The following is a 27643-nucleotide window of genomic DNA, read 5'->3' as shown; positions in this document are numbered from 1 at the left end:
GGTTTTTTGGGGCGGTGGTTTTCTTTAATCTTAAGTTTTGCTGTTCCTTGATAGGGTGTCCTTTTGTCTCTCAAGACTTTTATCTCTATTTGCAAGTTCCTTCCGATCCCTCTTTGAGTGTTCCAGTGTTTATGTGTTGCTTGAGATTTGAGGTTTACTTTCTTTTTTGGTTTGTTTTTCTTTTGGGGAGGGGATGGGTTTGGGTGGTTTTTTTAAGGAACTTGTACCGTTTTTCTTCAGTTTCTTGCCTGGTAATCTTACTTTGAGGAGAAACCTGCATCACCATCCTAAGGCAAATGAGGTGTTGCTGTCTCCAAAATAATCTGTCCAACTACTAATAAAATAATTTGACTGCTAAGTTAATGAGAATTGAAGTAACAAACCTCTGTGTTGTTCCAGGAATGAGTCCTTTCCTTTCTGGTATTGTTGTTATATGGTTTTATTTCAGTATTTTTCTTTTTCATCTGCTTAGGTCAAGAGGATTTGGTTAGGCAGTCTGAGATGAGGCTTCTAAACCGGACACCTGAACAAGAACGCCCTCGGATCTTGCCTCCAGACCAGCGTCCCCCAGAGCCACCGGAGCCTCCACCTCTCACTGATGAAGACCTTGATTATCGGACAGAGAACCAGCATTTGCCTATAACTAACTCTTCAGGAACAGATCCTCATGCAGGAGTGAAAGCAGCTCTTCTGCAGCTGCTTGCTCAGCATCAAGCTCAGGCAACAACAGAGGAGCCAGTACAAACGAGCGTGGATTATCAGGCTAGAGACTCCTACGTAACAGGCCCAGACTACAAGGATAACTTTGGATCATCTTCCTTCTCATCTGCCCATTATGGCAGTAGTGATGGAATAGGAAGTGGATCATCAGGAGCATTAGAAAGAAGGAGCTTCCTTGGAAACTCAGATATTCAGTCTTTGGATAACTACAGTACTGCTTCATCTCACTCTGGTGCTGCCCCTCCTCCGTCAGCCTTTTCAGAATCCTTTCCCAGCTCAGTAACTGGTTATGGAGACATTTACCTCAACACTGGCCCCATGCTATTTAGTGGAGATAAAGACCATAGGTTTGAATACAGCCACGGCCCGATCCCGGTTCTGGGGAGCAGCAGTGATGCTTCCGCGGGGCCAGAGAGTACACACTCTTTGCCCGCAAAGATGCACAACTATAGCTACGGAAGTAACTTACAGGAAAATCCGAGTGGCATCAGCCACATGCATGGACAGACTTGGACTTCTCCTGCCCAAGGACCTGGCTATTCCCAAGGATACAGGGGACACATTAGCACATCTGCAGTGAGAGGGCGCGGCAGAGGATTACCATATTGAGTATCTGTTTTTCCTCAGGCACATCATTTTTATCTGGAAAAACTTCTTTTTTTTTTTTTTTTTTTTTTTTTTTCCTAGCTGCAGTTTAAAGCAGCAGTTCAACAGACTTGAATAATATTAATTCAACAGCTTTATTTTTATGTGGAAAAGGGTCTTGCATACAGTAGGAAAAATTAAAAATGCTTAAAACTCATGCTGTCTGAAAACTAGATAAATTGATTGTACATGTTCACAAACTCTAGTTCTGAATTTTATTTTGTATTTTGGCAGTTTTAAGTGGATGCTAAATTTAGGGACATCAGCTTTTTATGGCACTCTTTCAGATCTTCTGAACTATGCACATTTGTGCTTTTTTTGTAAGTTTGGACCAACTTTTATGTAAAAAAGAAATTTTACAACAATCAAAGCAGGGCACTGATTTATTTGGTATTTTTCTTTTTACAGAACTACCTTTAGTCAGAGGTCACTGTCAGTCTTTGCACTGCTTTCAGTGTTATTGTGGAAGGTGTACTTTGTGCTCATTTCAGATAATAAAACACAACCTTTCTCTTGATGCAAAATTTTATAAATATTTGTTCAATGTTATTTTTTTTCCTTCCAAGAAAAAAGAAAAAAAAAAAAAGAATGGATATTCTGGTAAAATGTTCTCTCCATCTCCCCAGGCTTGTTTATATAAAAACTGTTTTACTTGAATGGTAAGTGCCTTAACATGTAAGCTTAAGGTCTGCAAAAGTTTGAAGTACTTCATAGATTGATGTGAAAAATAATACCTAAACCTAAGTAGTTAACATGAAAATTCAGATAATAGGCAACTCAAATAGGTCATAACCTTGTGCTGTTTACTTCAGGTGGGCCAGTTATTTAGACACCTAATCTTATCTTGATTAAATTATAATTTTCAAATTGATCTTCATGAGAAACGTTGAAAGTGAGGAGAAGAATGAAGAGTGTAGTTTTTCCGCAGCTCCCTCTTGGAGTTGTAGTAAGTGTTTTAGTTCCTCTGCCAAATAAACTGTACTTATATGTCCTTACCAAGTGATGAAATAGTTTTTTCTCTAAATGTCAACAGCAGTAATTACTTTGTGTGAGAAGCTGACACTGTCATCTTTTTACCACAAATACTGCATTATAGGAAGTAACCAAAGGAAAAATGACCGTTATTTAAAGCAACAGCAAAATGTTTGACACTAGTTCTAATTCTCTGTAAACTTGTGATTGTGCCAATTAATTGATTTTATATCTGCTATTCCACAGAACGTTTTAATATTGGAATATAGTCTCTCTGAACAACTGATAAAATGACTGTAGTTAAAACTCTTTACCAGGAGCCACTCGTCATATTAATTATAACTTCCAGCATGGTTTTGTTTTTTTTTTTCCTTGGACAACAAGTGGTCTCTCTGCTGCAGAGAGGAGGTATGGTTATATTTTGCATGTACGTAAAAGAATGTTTTAAAGCCCATATTGGAAACAATTTTCCAACTGATTATCCAGTTGACAAATCGGTACCTTATGTAACTGAGTGTTTAATTATTACTTTTTAAAAAGTAAAATTTCTACTTACACTATTACAAATGTAGTCTTGTCAGTGACTTTTTGGATTTTCAGAATAGAAGCCAAAGTTGTTGGTGTTTTGGTTTGGTTTAGTTGAAAATCCTGGTTCATATATGGCTAACTACTACACTGTAGAGCATGGAGAAACTCACTTGGCTAACTGTGTAGCGTTTGAGGATCTGGCAGATGAGAAATGGAGAGAGTCATGCTGCTTGCGATGTCCCTGTAAGTCTGGCAGTTGCCTTCACTAGACACGGTAGATAATCCCACGATCTGAAAATAAAAGTGGCCCAGTCAGAAACAAGTACTTGTGACCTGAATAGCCTATGCTTAAGAAAAACAAAAGCTTCATGTATGAATGGATACTTTTCCTTGACTAAGGACACCCCTGTAGCATTTTTCTGCTAGTAAAATTTTGAAGGTAAAAATCATTAGTGTCATTTAGATACGGACAGTGTCAGCTAAGGCTTTTTGTTACTACTTAAAAAAAAACAGAAACCAAAAACAAAAACAACCAGAAAACAATCCCACAGTGATACACACAGATTGCTTTTTTTAAGAATCCAGCAAAAAACATTCAGATTTTTTAGGCAGTTGCTTTCACTAAAAATGTGCAGTCTGGTGTTACTCCCCTGTGCTTCAGATGCAACTGCCGGTGATAGCTAAAAAAGCAGGTAAGTTCAAATGGAAGGTAGATCTCAGAGGACTACATTATTTGACTTCTGATACAAAAAAATGCAAGGAAGACATGTTTCTTACTGCTTCCCTTTTTGGAGGTGAATTTTCAAATCATTTAGTTCACCTCATTTAACACAGAGAAGTCAGTCCCCTCTGACTGTGTGAGCGACGGTGCGGTTTCCTTACAGGCTGGCAGTACTCTGATTTTAAAAAAAGCAGCACAAGTAATCGGAACTATGAGGGGAGAGAGAAGGAGATGCAATAGACAGTTGACTTCCCAGATGAATCAGAAACCAAACCTTGGACACTGTGGCTGTTGTGTGCTGCGCAGTGACTTCTCCCCAGGTCACTTGAAGGATTACTGGCCTGTGACTTTGAACACTGTTTGCCTGGGACAACAGTGTTGGGGTAATTTGGAGGGAGACGTTTAACATATTTCCGTATACAATAACTCTGGAGAGATTACCTTCCATGCAGCATGGGGGATCTTGGCTCTCGCTGGCAGCCTTCCCTCTCCTGGGCAGGCGGAGGCTGTGTGTGGGGCTGGAGCTCTGCCCTCCCGTTGTGGGCAGCCCCCGGGTGCATGGCAGGAGGGTTTCTCCCTGCGGCCGCATTCCCCTGGCCTCGGAGTTGCGCCTGGGCAGGTTAGCAGCCAGGGAACTGGTCGGATCTAAGGACTATGAGTCCACGTTCATTTGTACCGGACCTGTGTATTACCTATCAAAATTTCTTTTAAATTAAATCACACGACAAGGTGCTTATGTCAGTTCCGAATTTTACCCTTTTGAATGAACAAAAATTTCACTCGCCAGAGTGAGTCTGTACTAGTTTGGCATTTTACGTATATGGCTCTTGCATTTTTGATGCAGTAGTAGGCATTCTGAAAATTACATTATTTTTCTGTGGAGCTGTGGCTTTTGTTTCTTTCCCTCCCAATCCTTTGGGTTTACATTTTCTGTGCTGCGATTCCAAAGTGTGCTACAGAGACCTGGACACTACATCGAAAAGTAAGTGTTGTGTGTTTGTATTTCTAAATAAACATAGCAAAATACTGTAATCAAGTACTATCAAGTAGCAAGTACTTCATTATTTATATTAAGTGGTCTTTAGCCATACCAAGAGGAAGAAAGCGAGCACAACAGGACTGCTATGACCATGACTTAAAACGCTTAAGACTATTATAATACTTAAAATCAGCCAAAGGAAAAGGAAACAGCTTTTGTCGTGGATTGCTAGTGGTTGTTACCTTGAACAGAAAGAAGCAGTGTTAGGGAAGAGGTGTAAAAATACATGTATCATTAAATGTTAATATAATTTCTTGGGAAAATAATTTTTAAATGGCAAACTTCTATATTTTCTTATGTTTCCATAAGGCATGGTCTATGTTAAAATTTCTCCATACCACGATAGTGTAAGGTGCTTCCTAGAAGCAGAGGCGATAAGTGCTGTAATGTAAGTTCTTAGGGGTTTGAGTGCTCTTCTCCTTTTGCTTGGTGCAGGAGGCAAGGTTCTGTTTTGGTGAAGTTTACAGTTGGATGAGTTTAATAGGTAATTGTGCAGTAAAACCTGAAGTAACGTTAGGATACCTCTTATCTGCGGGCAAGTTAGATCTCAGACCATGAATTCTGTTTCCTAAAGAGAAAAATCTCGGATGTATTTCTGGCATTATTCTTTTTGTTAATAAACACGCAGGTGTTTTACATACGACATTTCTCCAGTCTGTTCTGTTACACTGTTTTTTACATGGGGAAATTTGGCTGTTGCCCTTCTTGATGGTTTTGGGATGTTCTGTATATGCGGAAGTGTGTCATGAAATTAAGGAATCACCAGAAAAGTGATTTGAATTCTTGTTTTTAAAAATGAAATTACCTTGGGTTGACTTAAAATCGAACTAACTTTTGCTTATCAGGGTGAAGAATACTTTATTGCAGGAGTTATTTCAAGACAACCTAATTTAAAATAATCAAACTGTTATGCTTCAGCTTGCTTACTCTTTGTTATTTTAAGCCATTTGTATATAAAATGTATTGTGCGGCCTGTAAATAAAATAGATGAAAACTTGAAGCCTTTCATTGTTTTTTTCTCTCTGGTGGTCAAAGGGCATTTAAGAAAAACATTGGGTTAAGCTGAGGTAGTTTTTATAGTATCCTAATGAACATAATTTTCAGCGTGTTGAAATTCTGCAAAGTTTTTAAAAAAATATTTACTTCTCCAGTACTTTTTCGAAGGAAAACCGCAGCGGGTGGCAGGACGAGTGCCTGTGGCTGGAGCGGAGCCCCAGGTTGCTGCAGCAGCTATGCAGCGAGCGCAGGCGGCGCAGCCAAAGCAGGCAGCGTGCAGGGACACAGAGGGGACATGAGCCCCTCTAGTGCTGAAAAGATGATGCTGTGTCCAGCACCTGTTGTGTGAGCTTTTCAGGAGGGTGGGCAATGTATAACGTGATTTTTTTTTTTCTTGGCGCTGTCCAAGGACAGGTGCAGTTAATATTCCCCACCGCTGTCTATTTAAAGAGGATGGTGTGTGCGTTAGAAGTGATGGAAAGTCAAAGCCAGGTATTTTCCGTGGCTGGCTACGTGCGTACACTGCTTGTGAAGCGCTGTAAATGGGGGTCAAAGGCATCCTGGCTGGAGGCTGGATGTTTATGTGCAGCACTGCCTTGGCAGGCACCTTGAAAATGCCAGCAGGCGTGTGCCCTGCAGGAACGGGAGGACCCCTCCGAGAAAACTGCAGCTCCTTTGCTTGGCATCAGATGTGTAAACGTGGTGATGAGGGACACGGTTCAGTGGTCGACTTGGCAGCATTGGGTTTATGGTTGGACTTGATCGTAAGGGTCTTTTCCAATCTAAACGATCCTGCGATTCTAAATCGAGTGAGGCTTCAGCAACTGCACTTTGAATGCCTGAGGCTTCTCTGCTTTTTTCCTGCTGTATCAGCAAATCGAATGAAAGTGTTTTCATTGTTCAATAAATGCTATGCTGCCATCCAAAAATAAGGCACTTGCCGTATCTTCCATACTCAGACTCCAGGTGGGACGGAGTGCTGCTGCCTTGGCTTCGGTAACGTGTCGTTGACAGAGACGATGAGCGGTGAAGGTGGCGGAGGCCAGCAGCAGTTCCGTGGGTGTATCTGACATCAGGCTGGTAACTGGAGAGAATACTTGGGCAGCAGCTGCCATTAAAGGCAGGGCTTTACTTCTGATGACCACTTCAGGCTATATTACGTTGGATGTTGACTTATGTGTGTCAGATCAGACAGCTGCATGAAACAATTTCTAGTTGTTCGCTCCGTTTTTCTCATGAAAGTTGCTATTGCAACAAGCAACATGACAAAGTTGGCTCTGGTTTATGTTGGAGAATGATCCTGTAACGGTTTGACAATGGTGCTGCATCTCCTTCAGTCAACTGTTCGTGCCGTACAGCCATCAAGCTGTGCAAAAAGGTACCAGTAACAATTCCAGTGGGATCTGTGTGTAAATCAGTATCTTCAGCTGCAAATAAAAGAGCAAGTGAAAGAGGAGAGACGCAAATAACTGCAGACCAACAGCCTGTATTGACACAGAGCAAGGAACACGTCTGTGAAATCGATGGCAGGAGGGGAAGCAGGCCATCTCGTGTCACAGCCATGAATTATTTATTGCCTGTTAGCTCTGAGAGAACCATGCAATTTTCCAGAAACTTCTGTTAAATTAGCTGAACCGGGATTAGGTTGCTTCTATTTTTAAGGAATGCCTGTAAGCCCTGACAGGCCATCTGCATGAAGGGGATTACAGCTACCAAACTCCCCCATCAAGTGGAAGAAAAGGCAAGTCAGAGCTTTTGGCAGCGACAACAAACAAGGGGCGAGCGCGAGCTTTGTTTGAAAAATAAAGGGGAACTGTTTCCTTTCCCAGTCAACTGCGTTCGCAGCCATGGAGCTCAAGGGGTTTGTTTTTAAAGCCCCTTGCTTGTTACGGCTGCTTATTTGGGGCATTTTTTATTGCCCATGGAGAAAACTCACGGTCAGTGTGATTTACCTCAGGAGGAACTTCGAGTTGGAGCGTACAGTAATGTTTTCTTTTTCCCCGTGTGTTGCAGCCCTTGCTAACGGGCGGCACTGGGATCGCTTTTCACGGCATGGCTTTGATTCCGCTTCCACAATTCCTCCGTGGGTGCTTTGGCCGTACTATTGATATGGCAAATTCTCATAATGTGATGAATGCGTCTTTAATAGGATTTCTTGCAAAGAGGCTTTGTGAAGATTTTTTTTCTGTATAAGAAAATACAGAGTTCAAGAGACGTAACCAGGTAGAAAAGGGAACGCTTGAGCGTAAGCTTTACGGAAACCAGCCTGGGAGCTTCTGGTATGCACAAGCAGATCTGGCAGCCGTGTGCTGCCCTGAAGATAACTGGGTGGGGATTAACTGGTTTCTGTGGTTAGTATTTGACTTGAGCAGATGTGTATCTGTGCTGTGCTCCCTCCTGCAAGCTAGGGTATGGCCATCGTTGCTAGAGGACATAGTTGGAAGCCAGTGTTGAGCGTGCAGGTCTAGCGCAGATAGGTGCCTTTTTTCTTTCATCCTGCAAGTTCTTTTCAGACCCATTTACAAATACAAATGCAAGAGCCGATGGTGATTTTCCTCATTGTTCTGGGTCTGGGTCACCCTGAGCGACTCATGGGCCGTACAGAGAACTGGACAGAAGCCTGGCTTAGGGGATTTTCCCTGAACAAGGAGCAAGGGAGAGATGGTTACTGATGTGTCTAGCAAGGGGGCTTTTGCCTTCATTCTTCTTCATCCTCGCCAATTGCAAAAAAGGATCAATGGGAATGGTTTCAAAGTAGAACCTGGAGGATTTTGGTTTGGTTTGGGGTGTTTTTTTCTGTTTTTCTTTACCTGTATTATCCTTCAGGGAGCTTGTGGATATTGGAAACCACCGTGAGACTAACCCAGGTCTGCTGAAGTGTTGCTCGTCCTGGCCTCCATGGTACACCCCAGCTGCTTTCTTCCCCAGCAGCTCCCTTGTGGGCAACACAGGGCACCTTCCAGGGTCTGGGACGGAATGGTTCCCTCATCTCTTCCATCAGAGCTGAACTCCAGGAGCTCAGGTTACAACTTCCAACCTTAAAGGCTAGTGGCAGTAAAATGCCTCTTACAAGGGTCTTTTTTATTCTTCTTCTTATTGTTGTTATTTTGGGGTTTTTTTGTTTAAGGCAGGAGACAAGAATTCACAGGCTGCAGACTTCACCAACATACGTGTCTCCCGGGCTGCTTCTCGGGATTAAGAAGAATGCCTCAGCCAAAAAAATGCCACTGGTTGCAATAAATTGCTAGAATTTGAATCACCAGAATGGCCCAGCCCTATGGTAAGGTCTTCTGCTGCACATCTGTCTGTCCAAGCCTAATGCCCTTCAGTTTTACCTGGGTGAGTAGCTGTGTTGATACTCTGGAAATACTCCAGGCTTTTTTTCCCTACCTGTTATTTCAAAATCTTTGATGTGCCAGAATATGGGGAAGAAGGTGTATCCAACAGGCCACAGAGCTGTACGGGAGCTCGCTCCTTCGATCCATTCCCTGATGAAGGTCTCGTGGAGTGAGAATGCCCAGCTGAACTCTGCTTTGCTGGGCAATGCGGCTGCTGGTGGGATCTGCTTTTATTTCTAGCTGGGGAATGTATGTTGTACTTAACTCTGAAAAGCTGAGAGTATCTTTCAGGTAAAATGCAAGGGAAGTATCTTCCCCCCCCTCCCCCCCCCCCCCCATCTTGTGAAGCCAAATATTACCCATGCTCTTACCTGAAGAAGGCCAGAATAATTTACCCACATTTTTTCTACACATTTTTCACTGTGACCCACCTCAGCCTCTTCAGAATACAAAGCACCACGTGTGGAACTTCATCTGACAATAATCTCTGCTGCTAAACCCAGCCCTAACCTGCTTTAAACATCCCTCCTTGCAAGAAGAATCAATCTTGTGTTTCAATGTGAGAAAATCAGTAGATGAGAATTTGGAACAAGCTGGAAACGGGGAGCGATGTCTTCACGTTCCCATTAGAAGTGCTGTGTCTGCTTTGAGCTATGGGAGGGCCAGGCGAGGGTACAGAAGCCCTGGGTGCCCCCTGCCCCCCCCCCAGTCACTCCTTCTCCAGGCGGCGGTGACCTAGTAGCACACGTTATGGGGCGTGTGAATGCTGTTACGTGTCTTTAGTAGGTTTCTGGGGAACGGACGCCCAACCATAAAATGACAGCCCCCAACCAGAGCACAATGGGTTTGTTCCTCTCCCCCTCTTTGCCCCCGCAGCCGTACGTGGCAGCCCTACTCCCAGCAGGATGGTGCTGCTGCTGCTGCCCCTCCGTGCTCTCCTGGCTCCCAGTTCCTGCAGGGCTGGTGCTGTTTGTGCTGCTCCAAGGGGGTTGGGAGGGCAGAGTATGGCGAGGAGGTGGTGCTGGGCCACGGCAGGCACCTGGAAGTGCTCAGAGACGTGGTGGCACTGCAGCGTCCTGCTGCCTTGTGGAGAGGTGGGGGTTGACCTGAGCTTCCTTCGTGGAGCATCTGCAGTGTTGGTGTCTAAGCCCTGGGCACGCATCCGTTTGTTCCTGGTAGGAAGCATCATCTGCCTCCTGGAATGGTCGAGATCATGTCACTGGTTTAATGATGAGATCATTTTCAGCAACGTGCTAGTCATCTGGGGTGTGTAATCGCACAGCATCCACTGCAGTGTACCTCTCCTCACCCTCTCCGTCAGCAGGAAATACTCTCCTCCCATCAGCACTGCTGGTGCACACACCATGACCCTTCTTTTCACGTTACCTTGGAGGGGGTTTAGAAAAATTGTATGATTTTTCATATGGGAATCTGGGAGAAAGGCCGTTTTTGTCCGCGGTCACCCAGCATGGCTCCAGCACCGGGAGGATCCCAACACGGGCTTCTCCTTTGTTTTCCCTGGGTTACAGCAGCGAGCGCATTGGTAAGCACATGGACGGTCTGGGTTTTGTAACATCACAGCAATACTTGTCCCTAAACTGGAAGCTCCAAGACAAGGTAAACTGGAGATTCTCTGCTCTGAAAAAAATGAGGGAAGCTCCAAAATGCTTTTCTAGTGATACAGCTATTCTCACAGATTATAGTGTAAAAACCCCAAATATTGCTGTGTAGCATCTTCAAAGCTAGCACTGCCGATGCTACCTGTGGTATGTTGCTTTTATTTTTCATTCTGGAAAAATGTTTTTTGGATGCTCCAGCATTTACTGTTCCTCAGCTCCCTCCACCAGGCCAATGGTTGTTGTTTGTTTCCAAAATACAAGATGGAGCACCAGGGCTTAGGTTAGATGAGTTTTTTTTCTTGTTCTCTGCTGGGCAGCCTCTTTGTCCCTTGTTGCTTATGGATAAAATACGAACAAACGAACAGTTGTGCCCCGTCGCTCAGGACCAACATCAGAATCAAAGCACTGCCTGAGTTGCTGGAGAATGCTGGTTAAGCGCTAACAACCATCAGAAAAAAGCTGAGCGCCTGCCTTCATTTAACAACTTTCTGATCTATACCCCTGCAAAGCAATATACCATTGAGAGATCAGGGCTTCTGCTTTGCAGCTGACCCAGGGACACAATATACGTGGAGGAGAAGCAGGCCAGCCCTGCCTTCCTGCACGACAGTTTAAAATGAAAAGACATCCCCATACCGGTAAACAAAGAATGCTGCATGCAGCGTGTAAACCCAGCAGGCAACGTTACCCCCGTGCAGTCCTGTAACCTTCCCCGCCCTCTGGAAAATGTGGGTCATCCCCGGGGTGCAGCCCTTGCCCCCCAGACAAGGCAGGCAGTGGGCTGTCTGACTGCACGGGCACCTTCCTGCTTCCCACCCTGCCACTGCCGGACGGAGATAAATCACAACCATTTATCCGAATACCTTTCTTGTGAAAATTGTTCATTGGGGGGAGGGGGGTGGGCAAGAGAGTAAGAGCTAGAGAAGACATGGGAAATTAATAGAAATCTGTTAATGGTGTATATGAGATATGGGGTAGTATATAATAGTTACGAACTTATCTGCAGATGGTCTGGTGATTCCGCATCAGGGAAGTATTACTCTAAGCCTGGCAGCCTTTATTAGAAGCTCTGTGCGTTTTCCTCTCCAGGCTGCTGCTCATTATGGATTGCAGATCCTGCCCTGGGACTTCCAAGCCAGCACATACAATTATGTGAGAGAGTGAAAGAAGACATGCAGGTAGTAGTAATAATTTTTATTTGCTAACTGTACTTGCGATTACAATATTTCCTTTTGGAAATAATGACAAAAACACCCCAAATAAATCCCACAGAATTTTGCAGACCTGCTCTATTAGAAATTCAACCCTCTTTTAGCTTCTAGCATTAGATAAACTGGAGATGGCCACCTCTTTCAACCGATCTCCCATTAGGCTCCAGTTTGGTTTGGGGTTTGGGTGTTGGGGTTTTTTTCATTTTGGTGTTGGGTTTTTTTTCCCTTTAAGTACAACACGTAAGTCTTAACTGTGAGAATGTGATTTTTTTACTGACATCCAGGGAAACCTTCCGTATGCTTTATCAAAGCCCTTGTCATTTTTTTCTCCCTTGCAGCCCATCAACTCTTCTTTTTCATTTCTTATCTCCTGTATTAAGGTTTCAGCATTATGGGGTTTTTTTATTCTAGAAACGATTACATTATGCTCTTTGTTGTGGGAAGCAGTAAATCAAAGCATCACCTTGCATCTGAAAACCAGTGCTTTCCAGGTTTATTTAAAATGTAAACGTATGGCTAGATACAGTGCAATGACAATAAGGAGCTCTGGGCTTTGCAGAAAGGTTGCATGTGAAATGCAGAAAAGATATGCTAATGCAAAGTCTGTGACAGGAAATTAATTTTAACTGTATCTCTTATTATTTTAGTATGCTCAGGGTATGGGCAAACAGGTATGCAATTTATACGAAATCATAATTTCATACAATTCATTTCAGTATGGATTTGTATACATTAAATTTATATGTAAAAATAGCAAGGAGCCACACCTTGTCACAGTATGTAGGTCATAGGCTAGTAACGAAATTATTCTTTTCAATTACTTTTTTCAAGAAACATTTGTTTAAAGCCATCTGTTATTCTCTTTGAAGTGATGAATCAAAAAATGTTTGATTGAGAAAATGTCAGCAGTTTAAAGAAAATGTAATTTTAACAGAAATCTTTTGGTGAAACTGGCACACCTACCTAAACAGTCTTTTTTTTTTTCTTTTCCTTGAGTCTGTATTTCTATTGAGGTCTGAAAATATCTGATTACTTGAGATACAGTCCCAACAAGAGGCATCCTTCTGTCTTAGTTAAAGTATGTTTCTGTCTAAATATTTCATCTGTATGACATGTTTGTGGTGGCAAGAGCAGAAAGAGAGTAGACAGCATCCAACAGAACTAAATAGTCACTGCAGTCCACAACAAAGTAAAGGTTGGTGCCCTAAGGAGTCAGTGAGCTCATCAGTTGCCTCTATACAACTGGAAAGAAAAATACAATGAGAACGAGAGGGATCAGTTACATTGACTAATTAAAAATAAAAATTTCTAAAACCTTCTGTCAACAAAGGAGGCTGCAGATAACAGGAAAAGGTCAGGATTTTGTACGCAGAATAGAAAGAATAACAAATGCAGATGTTTCGCTGACACCCAGTTTGAGGGTTTCTATTTCTAGTTGTGTTTTAAGCGTGATCGATTCTCCCAACAGCTTCTGTGGCAGGAAAAAGGGGATAACTGACCAAGTTTCTACACAACGCTGAGACGAGACAACAATTTGACAAGACAAAATCAATGTGAACAACGTACAAGCACATGCTTTGCTGCGCGGAGGCTGTTTAATAGGACACTGGCTCGACCCCTTCCAACAGAGCACCATGCGGACAGACAAGTTGTGTAACTCCACTGGAGGACTTCACGTGATGGGTGAGATGATAACACATCAACAGCAGCGTTATTAGATTCACATGCACATAAACAGGCCCAACAAATTGGATTACATTTCCTGCGGGTAGGGGTTTTTGTCAAGTGGGTCCTCTAGTGTGCCGGGAAAGCTGGCAGCTCCTACAGTTCTTCAGAGCAGTTCTAAAACTGTTTGTGAGTGGGAAGGGAAAAGCTGCTCGTGTTGACATTAAACACTCTGTAGTTAGTCAGAAAGAGCAAGAAACCAGGTTTCTAACACTTGTATTGCACACCCTTGTTTTGCAAAGCATCATCTACATCATGCGATATATTACATAGTGTTGGAACTGTAAAATCAGCATATCTACAGCTTGACCACTACTAGAAATGCATTAACATTTTTAGGCTTGATTTTCTGTAGCTTTTTAAAAATAATATTCATGAAAATACTTGTAATTATTATGGTGACGGTTTTATGCTCTAGAAAGAGATTATGCCACTTAAAGCCCCGGCCAAAAAAAATCCCCAACCCAAAATACTTCAAGACCTGAAACCTCAACTATGAAAGTGAATTTGTGGATTATTTTTCTGTTTTGAAGCACAGGAAGTTTATTACAGTATGTTTTAGAATACTGTCATATTTTGCTTTCTGATTCATTAATAATATATAATAATAATTTGAAAATCTGAACCACATTTGTCTCCAGGAGATGAGAGTGGGTGCTTCACCAGATTAGGCGTCTATCAGTTACAAAGATATTGGTCATTAAAAAAAAAAAAGAAGTCTCATTAAACTAATAGCTGGTTGACCTACAGACTGGTTTACTCTGTGATAATTGCTTGAGAATCTTTCACTGGAAGGGGCTACGCTTTGGATTACAGCACAAATCATTTCCACATGCAGTGAAATTCAATAGTACAAGTATCCCTCTCTGTTTCTTCAGAGACTGTGACCTCCATTGCTGTAGCGCTGTGCACAAAAATGTCAGACTGTTATCTTAGTTTGAAATTGTTCCTGCTGTCATTGCAGATTTTAGGTCAGATAAAGGATGAAAACCAACCCCCCTGTTAACTTCGTCAGGGATCTCCATTTAATTCTCCAGTGACAGAATTTCCCTTTGCAACAGAACTTTGCTTTCCTTGATAAAACTACATTCCATTTAAAAAATAATAATAAAAAAAAAAGAGTCTAATTTGGCATACTTATTTTGGCCACAGCAGACTGGAACTGCAGCTGTCCTTGAGAGATGGGAACCACACAAATGTGTTGATGATCAGAGAAATCACTGAGATGGTCAATTGTTCCAAGTCGTTGCATGCTGATGACATAAGCAGCAGATTTGTTTTGCTGGTATCAATGTTTCTGAGTCTATTTGTGTTCTATACAGCAAATCTGAAAGGTGCTCAGGAAAATGAAAGTGGTTTTGTGGACCTGTATCAGAATCTAGAACGTTTAATGAACAGTTATAGTACAGAGAGATGCTCACAGAATTAAACAGCTACTGTTTATCATCAGTACGTGCTGGAAAGCACGGCTGCCCTTCTGCTGGCATCCCTCCTCCCAGGAAGGCGATGCATTTCAACCTTGCTCTGACCATTTAATTGATTAATCCACTTTGGGGAATGCAATAGGGAGAGCAGAAAACACTGGGTTCCCTTCTGCCACTAAATAGTAGTAAGGCCGAACCAGGACATCTTCTCTTCCAATTCTTTCATTCTCCCACTTGTAAAATGAAGAGATAATAGTGTTATCTCTCTAAAGGTTGATGGGCTGCTTAATGAAATGTAGTGAATGCATCAGTTTGACTTTATATTAAAAGTAATGTTTAAATCTGTAAGGCAAATTTCTGTTTAGAGGGATATAGGGATTAAAGCTGTTATAGAACCGTGCATCATCGTCCTCCTGTTCGTTCAGATCTTTCACACTAGCCTGTCTGGAGCAACAGGGAGGCAAAATAATTAGACATGAGACCTGATTTCTAAATCAGATATAAATGGGTTGTTTGCACCTCCGAACAGAAAGACAGGAGCTGGAGACTTCCACTGAAATACTGCGCCTTGCCTTGAAATCAGTTTGGTTTGGGGTTTTTTTCCAGGTAACAACTCAAGTTTAATGACCTTCACATTGCAAGTTTATTGTGCTTTACAATTTCCCTTACATACTTAGCTCACATAGGTACACAAAAGATGGACAATTTTGCTTTTTTTTTTTTTTCATAGGGGAAGCAAATTGCATTTGGTGCTATTTTCTGAATGAACGACTTGTACCCTTAGCTTCAAAGAAGTGTTGCACAAACTCGGAGGCAATAGGTCCGTAAAAGAGTATTGACACAGGATAGACAGACGTGTGTGCCCCAGCATCCCTGACCTGTTGGTGGGTGCCTGGGAGCAGGAAGGGCCAGCAGAAAGTGGCCTGGCCTGGGCCCCCCGGTGGGATGCTTTTTATTCTTATAAATATTAAAGAAGGACAAAGTCACAGCAAGCAGATATCTGTGTTGACATGACTCCAGGACAGTCCTCTCTGGAGAGGAGAGGGAAATTCCAAGGAAAGCTGTGAATTGTTGTAACTCCTTCTGCCTGGGTGACAGCAAATGCAAATGTTGCTTTTCAAAGCCTAAATGTAAGGAGGGTGCTAAAGATGTGGTTACCAAGGATTAACATTTAGGAGGCATAGGACATGGAGCCTTACAATGTTTGTTTGGGGTACTCCAGTTGCTTTTAATTTAGGTGCTGTTCTAACTACTGCACTAAGAGATGAGGGAACAGAGAGGAACAGCGAGAATGTACCTTAATACTTTAATGCTGTGGAAAGCAAGATCACAGATTAAAAAAAAATCAGTGAAGTTGGTCACATTTATAAGACACAAGAAGTTGGAATGAGATAACAGTGAAAGTGACTGCTACCTTCCAGCGTGATGCTGAGCACAAGGGTTAATACAAAACATGAGCAGAGGAATATTAATCAGTAGGACTTCAGTAGATAATTGAAATGACTTTAAAGTAAACCATTACTTTAAAACTTATTACAAAAGCTTCAGAAAACAGAGAAACAATCCGGTCCTAGAAGAAATGTCCTAAAGTGATTTTAATGGCTGTATTTAATTTTTGCAGAGAATGTTCAAATGCTATTTGATTACCTACCTTGAATAGAAATTTGATACATGTCTCTTTAATACAATATAAAAATGTAAAATCTAATCCACTGAGGGAAGCTGATGTTGGAGAAAGCCAGCCTAGACAGAAAGCAGGTTTTTCCGTGATACTGGTTGGGCTTGGGCTCAGCTTTGATTGATAGATGCTGACACGCTGGGCATCTGAGATCTTTTTGATATCTATGTTGTGGTTTAAATGAAGTTGTAGGTTTGATGTGGGAATTGCCAGATGAGGTTTAGACCTAACACTGTGCAGGGTATCAGGATAAACACCTCCTTCTAGCACCAACTGACGGATGGTGAGATCTGGGATTTGACGAGATCTATGTACAGTGTCTTAGGAAAAACATTTTTCACGTAATGCTTGAGTTTATGGAATGCACATTTTACTGAAGAGGTCTGTATCCCACACCTCTTAACAAACTAGCAGTCACTGACACTACTAATTTCACCCATTCTTTGGGATTCAACATGTACAGATTTGCTTGGAACTTTAGAAACGATGTTTCTTTACCTTTCTGAAAAAATGCTTAAAATTTGGCATTAGTAGCAGGAAATAATAAAAAAACCAACAACAACAACAAATCCAGCAGGACCTCAGGACAAAGATGATGAACCAGAAGTCTGAAAACAATCTGTGGTAGGAAAAAGGAGGAAGATGCAGAGAGGTCACAGGTGGAGGTACCTCTGCAGATCCCTTGGCAGTCGAGTCTGCAACAGCAGTGTTACTACTGGGGACGTTACTGACAGCTTCTGTCCCGAGAGTCACTGTTGGAAAAGCTCAGCTGAGTTAGCTTTCCTGTTTCAGACATCAGCAAGTTTAGTTTGAAACACATTTTAAACTATCCAAGCTCTAAGTTGTTTGGTTTGAAAGCACTGGCAGTATCTGCTTTGTCAGAAGGGAACAGTGGTAGTCAGGTCAGGATGGAAAAAATGTTCCTGTGATGCAGACAGCTCTGAAGAACAGAATTTATGGACGGCTTAAATCACAACGGAGTGGAAATGTTTTAAGAGAGAAATTTTGGTTCAAATGGAGGGTCATCCAAAGAAAAATGATGGGAATAGCTGGTCAAAAGGGAGTCCAGAGCAGGGGCAAGGCTTGACCGCAAAGAATGTCGTGGAGCCTGTGAGAGACAAAATCAAGGAATGCAGGTCTTAATATCTGTCTTGAGCTTTCTACTCTTTCTCATTGCTTATGGAAGACTTGTAACATGTTCTGGACTCCTGCCCAAATTCTGTGCTCATGCTTTGTGATACTGTGAGCAATTGAAGGTGGCTCATGCTTGACTTCCAGGGGAACGGTGGGCTCTGGCAGGTGCAGACCCTTCCACTAGTCTCCTTGCCGGGAGGTGCCGGCAGGGGAAGTCTGCTCTACTGATGAGCCTCCCCCAGCCCGTAAGTAACACCAGGAATTGATGATCTGTTTTGGGATGCTTACATAGCAGCAGACCACTTGCCGGTAAAGGCATCCACTTACATTAAATGTGTTTCTGCTGTTTTTCTCCGCTACATCAATACAGTTAGAATGACACCAAAACCTTGCTTTTTCCTTCTGCTCACTGGAAAGGTTACAAGACTGAGAACAGTTGCTCTGTAGGAAATCTTCTGGCTGCTTAAATATTTCTGAAGTAGAATTTAGCACTGAAGTAACTAGGGCTGGCCTGAAGCCACACGATCTTTTTTAATTGACAGTAAATGATTAAACATAATGAAGAGCAAAGGTCCCTATTCACAGACTTTTTATTTTCACTGCTCATAAAACTCACTTCTCTTGGAAACGCACATCTGCTTTTTTTGTCATTCATGGACTGACAGTCACACGTCAGCATACCTGACTTCAGGCTTTCATGGGGCGATTTCCTCCCTCCAACTTGGTGTATGATCAAGAACAATACACTGAGTGGAAATACGGGGTATTTAAGAGATGGTTGTGTTGGGACGCTATGAGGAAGAAGTGGGACCAACACTGTTTCCCTAGTTTTTCTGTTGTCTTCTTAGAGTGACTGTGCCTCCACCTTTGCACTGGTTACAGAGATTTGAGCATCCACCTGTCTGCATGTTCCTAAGAGAACTTTTTCCTAACCTAGAGAAAAAAGGGTGGCCACTACAGCAGGGGCATGTCTGCCTTGTGCAACAGAAGCTCAGCAGAGAGAAAAAATTACAGTAAGACTACTAAAGTTATCTTCTCTCTGTGGAGTTAAGGGTGGGGCAAAGCATAACCACCTGCTTTTGATAGGTGCCTTTAAATTGCATGCCTGAAGCATGAAGTATACATGTGGATGTGTTTATTAATGTATTAGAATCTACTAGTTTCAAGCTGTAAGATAAATTATAGAGATTTGGTTAATGAAAAGAGAGTTCTGTCACCTGCTTACTGGGGTGATTAATACCAGAGAGAAATTAAACTGGGCTATTACCAGTTATGTCCACAAAGTACAGACAGTAACTCTTTTTCCTCACCTCGCAGCAGTGAGGATTACAGGCTACAGGAGAGTCAATGTATAAAACATCCAGAATTTTTTTCTGGGAGGAAATTAGAATAGCATTAAAAAAATATGCAACTAGATGCAATAATTACCCTGAACACAGGGACTTAAAGGTTCTTTGTGCAAGCTTTTTACATACTTGGAACTTTTATTTCCAAAGCTATTCTAAGCCCAGGGACACTGCTGGTAGAGGAAGCTGTCTTCAGTTGCAACAGGGATGCAGTCTGGAAAATTTGTTATTTTCCACTGGAAAACGGTTATCACAGTTTCTCAACCTGTTGTCCACAGTGCACATACATACTGTTTTCTTAACAACTGGAAATGACCCACCAAATAATTTTCCTTGGTGTAATTTAGTTGCCATAGCCTCCTGGTTGCTATTAAAAACTTACGGACAAGGGAAATCGCTTTAGGGAAGTGGAAGGGCAAGTTATCAATAGATGGACCCTTGGTACCTTCTTACAGTCACCAACTCAAGTTGTACGCTTGGATCATTTGCAGATGTTAATTCTCCCTTTCACCTTTTTGACAATCCCTGAGATTTCCAAACACAGTTTTATCTTAGCTTAAACAAAAATATTATGAAATGAGACTTATGCAAAGACGCTAGACGTCACAGAAAAGCGAAGATACTTACTCTCTTCTGCAACTCAATGGTAGGAACAGTAACATGGCAAGTCCCAACATCTGTTAAGGGAATACAGCTCAAAGCCTTATTTTACATTAACCTAAAGATCTTCCTTAAGCCACAGGAGGTAGTGGTTTGATTTTAAAAATGCTGTGCAACTACTACTTAAAATCCAATTACTCTTGCTACTGCTCCCCTGTTGGCAGCCAGTGCCTTTTAAAGCTTATTTTTGCTGTTATTTGTGGTTTATGCTGTGTAGTCATCCACAGAAGTTGTCGATTAGCTTGATTCCTCTTCCCTTGTTCCAGTATTAACTTGTGTGATGCTTGAAAAGGGAATGATTTGCATCAGAGTGAAAGGGTTTTGTTATTCCATTCATTAGTAGTTACACTAACAGTTGCATCAACAGCATGTTCAGCAGTTTGAACTCTTAGGAATTTCCTCATGCAAATTACAAAGATTTAAACCCAAGGCAAACACTTGTTGACTCTCACTAACAGCTTTTAACTATCTTGACTACACACCAATTAGACTGTGGCAAAAAACATATGGATACCAGAAGGTTTAAGTGTATTGTAATGCAGCATCAAGCAGTGTCATTACTGTTGCCCATAAAAGCAGGGTAGCACATACAGATTTTTGGTGCAGCCCGTTTTAAAAGAATTGTGTTAAAAATTGAGGTGACATCGAAGTTTTTGCCTCCTAAGATGCTGTCACTAACGAGTAAATGAAAGAACGTTTAAATTCTCTTATTCTTGACCCCAGTAACACAGCAGCTCTCTGTAGGCTTAGAAAATGAAAAATCCCCTGAGGTGTGTTTATGTATGGGTGGGAAGGAAGTGGTCTTTTTTTTTTTCCTTCTTAAAATCCCATTCTAGCTGCAATCTGGAAATAGGCTAACACAGGTTACACTGAACTGTAATCACATCCCTACTCACACAGTCCGTATGGCACTGTGCAGACCATTATTTCTATCCCAGCATCTCAACTGCAACAGCTCTGTCCCAGCACGCCTGCTGGGTGAAATGCGTTGGCCAGATCTGGAAGATGTTAAGCTCTTTCAAGTAAGAAAGGAAGGAGCCTGAGATTCTTTTGAACTCTACTATGCAACCACAACCACTACTTGAATTAACATTTGAATGGAACGAGTTAAACTTATTTTCTTTCTTTTGCAGGGACAACACCTCCCCCCCCCCCCCCCCCATTTAATACATCCTCCACAATCCTGTTGCAGTTGCCTGGCAAAAATGAATACTCAGAATTAAGCAATTTTGGCAGTTAATTTTAATAGTTGAAAATTACTTCACTGGTAGGATATGAAGGTATAGCTTTTACTGCCCCCAAATACTGACATTTGAAATCAAATGCAGGAATATTTTAAGAATTACATGCTACTCTAGCGTCAAAAGCTTTGCATATCCAGTGAATAGTACAGCCTAAGCTTTTGTGAAATGGAGTATGTCCAATATTCTACATAAGACGGACTTCCCTTTTGTCACAGAACAGGTCAAATGGCGATCTGATGGTTTTGGCTGAAGCTCACATTGCAGGAAGCCTTGAAGTTATCGCTAAACAAGTCAGTGCTTCTCCAGAAGAAAAATAAGAACAAGACAGATCTCATCGTTTGTGGGGCTGCGTAAGAATTCTTCTATGTTTAAGGTAATTTTTCAGAAGTACCTTTTCTGCCTTATTAGGGAGTGGGATGGTATTTTTTCAGCTCTTTGGTAAAAGCCCATTCTACCCGCCATCTGGAAACAGGCTAATACAGGTTATGCTGATTTGCAACGTTGGCCCTAGTCTCGTAGGTCACCTTGCACTGTGCAGACCACAGCTTCCAGCTCAGCATCTTGCCTGCTTAATTTTTTTTTGCTTCATTTTTGCCCTATTAAACGGGGACAGAGAAGTTCTCATTTTAATAGTGGTAGTGTCAGCAGTATTAAAAATTTCACGCTTAAACTGTACTGGTATGACCCCTTTTAGTCACAGAAGTTATTTTCTTGTACACAGATGTTTACATTTATAGTTCAGAAAAGGAACGTGCGACAGCGACAGATCAGTGCACGGAGGGCAGTGAAATTCACTTGTGACTTTACTGCAGAAGAAGAGATTGTGCAACAGTTTTTGGAGTTAAAACTACAAATTAGAATTTATAACGCTGGTAAAATTTAAAATCCAGGATGCGCACTAAGCAAACCATTGATATGGCTTAAAATGCTGCAACCCACACAGAGGTGGTGAAATAAAATGCATGACTATTTGGCCCAGAACATCTCCTGGGCCCCACTATAGGGTAACTTCTAGGAGAGGAATAGGAGAGGAAGGCTAGTTTGACAACCCTGCTTTGGCACCAAGCGTTTGCCCAATTCTTTCTAGGCCAGTAGTGAAAGGTTTCCTAGCGTCATCAAGGAAGTAATGCAGATGAGATAACGCTCTTTAACACATTTTAGATGTTAAAAGGGAAGACCTAGATATGAGGTCTAACACTGAAGAGCCAGTAATTTTGTACAGGTAAATTCAGAAGCCTAGGTTGAGAAAGCATTCTTCAACTCTAAGTCAGTAAGGCACATATTTTGGTGAAAACAGCAGAAAATGTAACTGATTCAATTTGCACCTAGTGAGACATGCAGATGAAAAGTCACTGTAGGCAAAAAATTCGTTTGTGAACTAATGACTGAATGCTGGAACTACACTACTGTTAACACAACTTGGCAATTTCTTCCCTTTCTCCTGGTCTAAGAAGTTGTTTCAGCCATCTCAAATGATACATATATAAAAAAATGTATCTAGTTACCCATGACAATTGGTACACAAGCTTCTGAAAACCTGAGACATGAAAATCATGACATGATTCTTCATCAGTTAGTGCAGGCAATCCTCCCTTTTCTACCCTAGCTCAAGGAAGATGGGAGGAAGGTAAGGGCCAAGATTTGGGGAAAGGAAAACAAGTCTTTAGTCTTGTGAATTTAGAAAAAAATTGTAAAACCAAGTTTAATTACTTGCAAGACAGTCTTGGCTCATGTATAAAAGCACATGTATGAATCTGAATTCAGAGCAATTGCTAAACAGAGCAGTTTATTGCAGAGTTGGTAAAAATCACTGACAAACACATGGATGATACGATTTTCAAACTGTGGTATTAGATACTTACGTACGTTGCATGAGTAAATCCTCTGACATCAGCAAGATTACTCAGAAGAACAACTTGAAATCCAGACTATAAAACCTTTTCTTTAGAAGGGAGCTGAAGAGCTACTTGTAGGCTTTCCACACAATGCATGTTTCAAATGCTTCCTCCCTCAGATGTCTTATTAACACATTTATATGAAGTGAAGAGCACTTAAAGATATCCTTAACAGGAAAACAACCTGACTGCAGAAGTTACCCATTCTGTTGACCAGAAGCATTTCCTCTGCAAAGTGCTCCCACTTCTGACGTTACAAAAATGCTGCCACATGTCCATGCCTTATTGCTAACTCTAAAAAGAAGTAGCTTGATATGTATTTTTAAAATCCTGTTTTAATTGAAACTTTAACATTCCAAATTGTTTTACAATTTCAATGAAAATAGCGTGTACAAAATGCCAGAGAAGAATGAATATTCCACATTATAAAGTCACAGCAAAAACCCAAACCTGAACTATCTTTGAAGCATTAGAGTACACAACTTGGGGTAACTGCCCGCTTGGTGTGTTGCCATGTTACACAGGATTGTGCTTGGCTGATTTAAGTTATCTTACTGTCATATTAGCACAATGTAGTAGCAGTACAGTCCACTGTTAAACGCTGTAGCAAACATCAACAAATGAAAACAATTTTTTTTGCTAGAAGAGTGTTAGTCATGAGTTATACAATTCCTTTACAACAACTGAATGGAAAGTCAGATGGCCTTGACAAACACAATGCAAACAAAACAATGTAAAAGTAGTACATCAATCCAAACTTCTGAAAAAGGAGCAAAATTACTTACCTTAACATTTAGAGAAGTCTGCTGAAGGAAGAACAACGCCCATATTCTTACTGTGTTCATTACAGAAGAATCCCTTCATTAGCAAGACACAGGCACTATTTTGATTCATGGGCTCATGAAGAAAGGATATGTTTGTGCTGTACTTTTTATCATCAAATGCTATTTCCAGAGCTATACTGTTACTATGAAGTGGCTTCATTAACAAATGAGGAAGTGATATATCCTATCTCCAGAACGTTTGCCATATGGGAAACAAATCAGTGAGGAGATAAGTGCTTAAGCTTCCTGGGTATCACAGCAAAAAAGGCAAAGCTTAAATTGGCTTTAAGTACATTATATTTATAGTTCTGAACACTATATATATAGTTCTGAACTTTACAGCTATTTAACAATGACATTTTGAAATGTTAGTGTAATAGCAGAATTCCTCCTAGAAGCCAAAAAGATGAATAATTTTTAAGTTTTTGGTGCAGTGTGATAAGGTTAGTAAGGTTTATTTTACATCTACATTTTAATTCCTTGCTGATTCTTGACCAAATTATTGAAGCCTTTAGCAGTATGATGTACTTAGAATTGTTGGGTCACATCTTGAAGTGCACTGGAGCAGCAGCTTAACAGATAGCATTGTGGAAGGCCTATATTGATTAAACAATGCTTCAAGATTATGTCCTCAATTCTCTTTCTGGAACATTTACCTTCGTTGATGTCTGACACCTGGTTCCAGGAGTTAACAGTTATTACCAGAGAAGGCTGGTTTTGATCCCTGGCTCAATTACAAAGCCAAAGTGGAAAAAAACCGCATCTTTGCAATGTGCAAGGACAGCTGATACTAGCTACTGTACCATCAGTCCCACCTCTAACAGTCTCTCTTGTCATGAATCCTTTTCCTTCCTCCTTTCCAAACTCCATTTCTTCTCATGTCTAACTGAGAACACATAGCTTTAGTCTGTTAAATATAATTGCAGCTGTTTCCCCAAGATCACCAAATGTTGCAAAAAGTAAACTACACTGAATTACAAAGGAAATAGTAACAAAAAAGATGACTCAATTAAGCACCCTGTAACTTTTTTCTGTGAGCTTTCCAACACCTGACAGGGTTAAAAAAAAAAAAAAAAAAAGAGACAAAAAGAAAACTTTATACTTCAATTTTCACAATGACAAACAATTTATAAATTCTAAAGACTATCTACAGCTTGTCAAGTCCTCTCAGTTTTGCTGGTATGTATTACAGATAACAATACTGATAGCTGCCATTTAATACTTAACATTTAATATCAGTATTTAACAATACTGATAGCTGCACGGTTTTGATCCAGGGATGAAGATTTAGCCATTCCTGATATCAAGCAGGCGTTGTGTTCTCAGTTCTCTGAGCAGGCTTTTTGGATATAATACTAAAGCAATAAGGTCAATTTGGGAAAGACACAGTGACAAACTTTAGATTATGGTCATAAAAGTGGAAGACTCAGCTAGCACATTTCACCATGTTAACCCCCCTTCCAGTCTGAAGTAGTTCCTGAAGGCAGTACTAACCCAAGACATTTTACACTGAAACAGATAAGGTATATAGGACTATTCTACTTCAGCAAAAGACAAGTTACTAAGAATAGTCTAATGTGATTTCCTGTGCTTTTCTACCTAACCATGCTTCAGGACCACAGAAATATGTTTTCTGTGGAGTATGCAAGAAGTTTAAAATAGGACATATGTTTTGAAAACTGAACTAACGCTTTTATTAATTTTTAACCAAGTCTTCGCCCTCTACCTACTGCTTCAAACTCAAGACCAACTAACAAGTAATGGCACATTCAACAAAAATTTAAGATATGTATTGCAAGCTTAACATCGCACGTTAAGAGCATGCCTGCAGCTGGAACTACTTCTTATTTGTTCTAGATTACAATATTCACTACTGGGTTTAAGAATGGATCTTCCATGTATAGACAAGCTCTATAAAAAACCTCATTTGTTTTCCTCTTCAGTATAAAAATAGAACATGCATGCACTCAAGACTTCTCTAGGCAAACATGTCTGCCATAGTTAAAAATAAAAAATAATTTAAAAAAAAAATAAATCTTGTAGAGATAAAAAAAGATGCTATGCATGTACTAATGTCAACCGTATAACAAACTGTCATCCATTCTATGCTGTTCTAACAGGTGGATCCAGAAAGTAATTGTCATTTATTTAATCTTGATGTTTTATGTGCTCCTCAGACTTGGTAAGATTCCAAATAAGATTTTTTTGAAAGTACAAAAGCAAATGATTACATAATTCTGTTTATGACTCAAGAGCTGGTTTAACAAATTAAACTTTCCAAAGACAATACATTTGCTTCCTGAGATGGCTAAAAGTCATGTTTCAACTTCATGTTACACTACAATTAACAAAAAATACTATGCACAAAATCAGGTTAACTACAGCATACAAGCACATTTACAGAAGTCACCTAATTTCACTAGTACTATTTGTGTTCATACGTACACCTTAACAAAGTCCTAAAATAATCTTTATACATTACAAAACAAGGCTTTACAAAACTTTATTTCCAAGTTACTTCATTCTAAAAATGTTGAAACATAAAAAAATACCATTTGCTAAAGGAGTTTACAATAAAAGGCTAACAATCTGGCATGGAAGAGGTAAATATATGGAAACCTGTTTTAACAGTCACAAATCAGTCGCTGGTGATTAAAGAACACTTTGTTCTTCAAAGCTGGTAGGCACTTCCACATAGCCAGAAACGTAAGTTTTCCTACCACTCCTTTTCCCTCACATACATAAAAATATCCAATGCAATAATAATAAAAAAAAGTAGGATAAAAGGGTGGACGTGATCAAATAAAAGCGTTATCTAAGGTCTTGATTATTGTTCATCTTGTGTAAGTGTAAAGATTTTGTCCCAAAGTTTTCCTGACAAGATGGAGTTATTTGGCTTTAAAAAGGTGTTTAGCTGAAATACCTCCCTTTTTTACCAGTATATGTTGTTTGCTCACTGCTGTATTGCTGGTTTATGTCTGTAACAGAAACTGGCTCTAGGCCAGCCCATGGGTCCTCAAGCATTGAAGGTCTGTAATAGTTTTCCACATCATTAGACACTCTTTTCTCTCTGCCATGCGCTGTACCAAATGGAGTAGATGTCCTGGGTGATCCCTTTGGAAGAAAACCATCAGGTAAAGAAACATTTAATAGACTAATTAAAACTAAAAAAAAAAAAAAAAAAATTAAAAAATATTTCCTTCTAATGTAGCAGAGCTTTGAATCTGATTATTAATGCTAATTGCTACTCTTCACTTGCATCTTCCTCAGAAAATCTTAACTTTATTATACTTTAATTATGAGTGATGATTTACCAGGATAAGAAAAAAAACCCAGACCTCTCTAAAATACTTGTTTATGTCACTCTGGCACATAACTATAGAAAAGCTCCTCACACTGTTTTTCATAAGCTGCCTAAGTCAATGACATGTCTAACTCAAAAGCTAAACAACAAAACAAGAGGGTTAGGGCTGAGGAAGAGTGGATCATGTTTACAAAAGCAAAAGTCACATATTAAGTAATTCTAGATTGAAGAGACCATTGTATAATGCAAATAGCTACAAATGACCCCCAAAACTTACTGGGAAAAATACCCTGTTTTAATCAAACTAGTGTTCTGTAAAATTTGCAAACAGGTAACTATTTGATATACAATCTAGATGGTAATCAGTGATTAAGCAGATACTGCATGAAAGAAGACTCTTTTGTCTTGAGCTTTCGATTATTTTTGGTTAAAGATCAAGGATCACCACCATTTTTTCCGTAAAACCTGCTCCAAGCCTGCAACTTAAAGAGAGATATGACAAAGGAAATTGCTATAACCCTTTTCTCCTGTTAGCATCATCGACTGTTCTCTTCTTCAGATTCACTTCCTCAAAAAGCGAGGTTTTGTCTGAAGTTATATTTGTTTAAATTCATTGGTTT

The 27643-nt window shown here is 40.6% G+C and overlaps 2 protein-coding genes across 7 annotated transcripts in view; one reads left to right on the top strand and one right to left on the bottom strand.

The window, feature by feature from the left end:
• The window catches only part of CDK13 (cyclin dependent kinase 13), a 49799-nt gene extending 44174 nt beyond the window's left edge, over nucleotides 1-5625 (top strand). For all 6 annotated transcript variants that reach the window (XM_080382148.1, XM_080382147.1, XM_080382144.1 and 3 more), the window contains exon 14: nucleotides 473-5625. In XM_080382148.1, coding sequence (XP_080238274.1) covers nucleotides 473-1329 — 857 coding nt within the window. In that variant the 3' untranslated portion in view covers nucleotides 1330-5625. The remainder of the gene's footprint in view (nucleotides 1-472) is intronic.
• MPLKIP (M-phase specific PLK1 interacting protein) overlaps nucleotides 3766-27643 on the bottom strand; it is a 29035-nt gene continuing 5157 nt past the window's right edge. Inside the window, exon 2 of the mRNA XM_080382159.1 lies at nucleotides 3766-26833. Within this exon, the coding sequence (XP_080238285.1) occupies nucleotides 26630-26833 (204 nt within the window). The 3' untranslated portion in view covers nucleotides 3766-26629. The remainder of the gene's footprint in view (nucleotides 26834-27643) is intronic.

Source organism: Falco punctatus (genome assembly GCF_963210335.1).
Source record: "Falco punctatus genome assembly, chromosome: 4".
Lineage (NCBI taxonomy): Eukaryota > Metazoa > Chordata > Aves > Falconiformes > Falconidae > Falco > Falco punctatus.
This window is presented reverse-complemented; position numbering and strand designations above follow the sequence as displayed.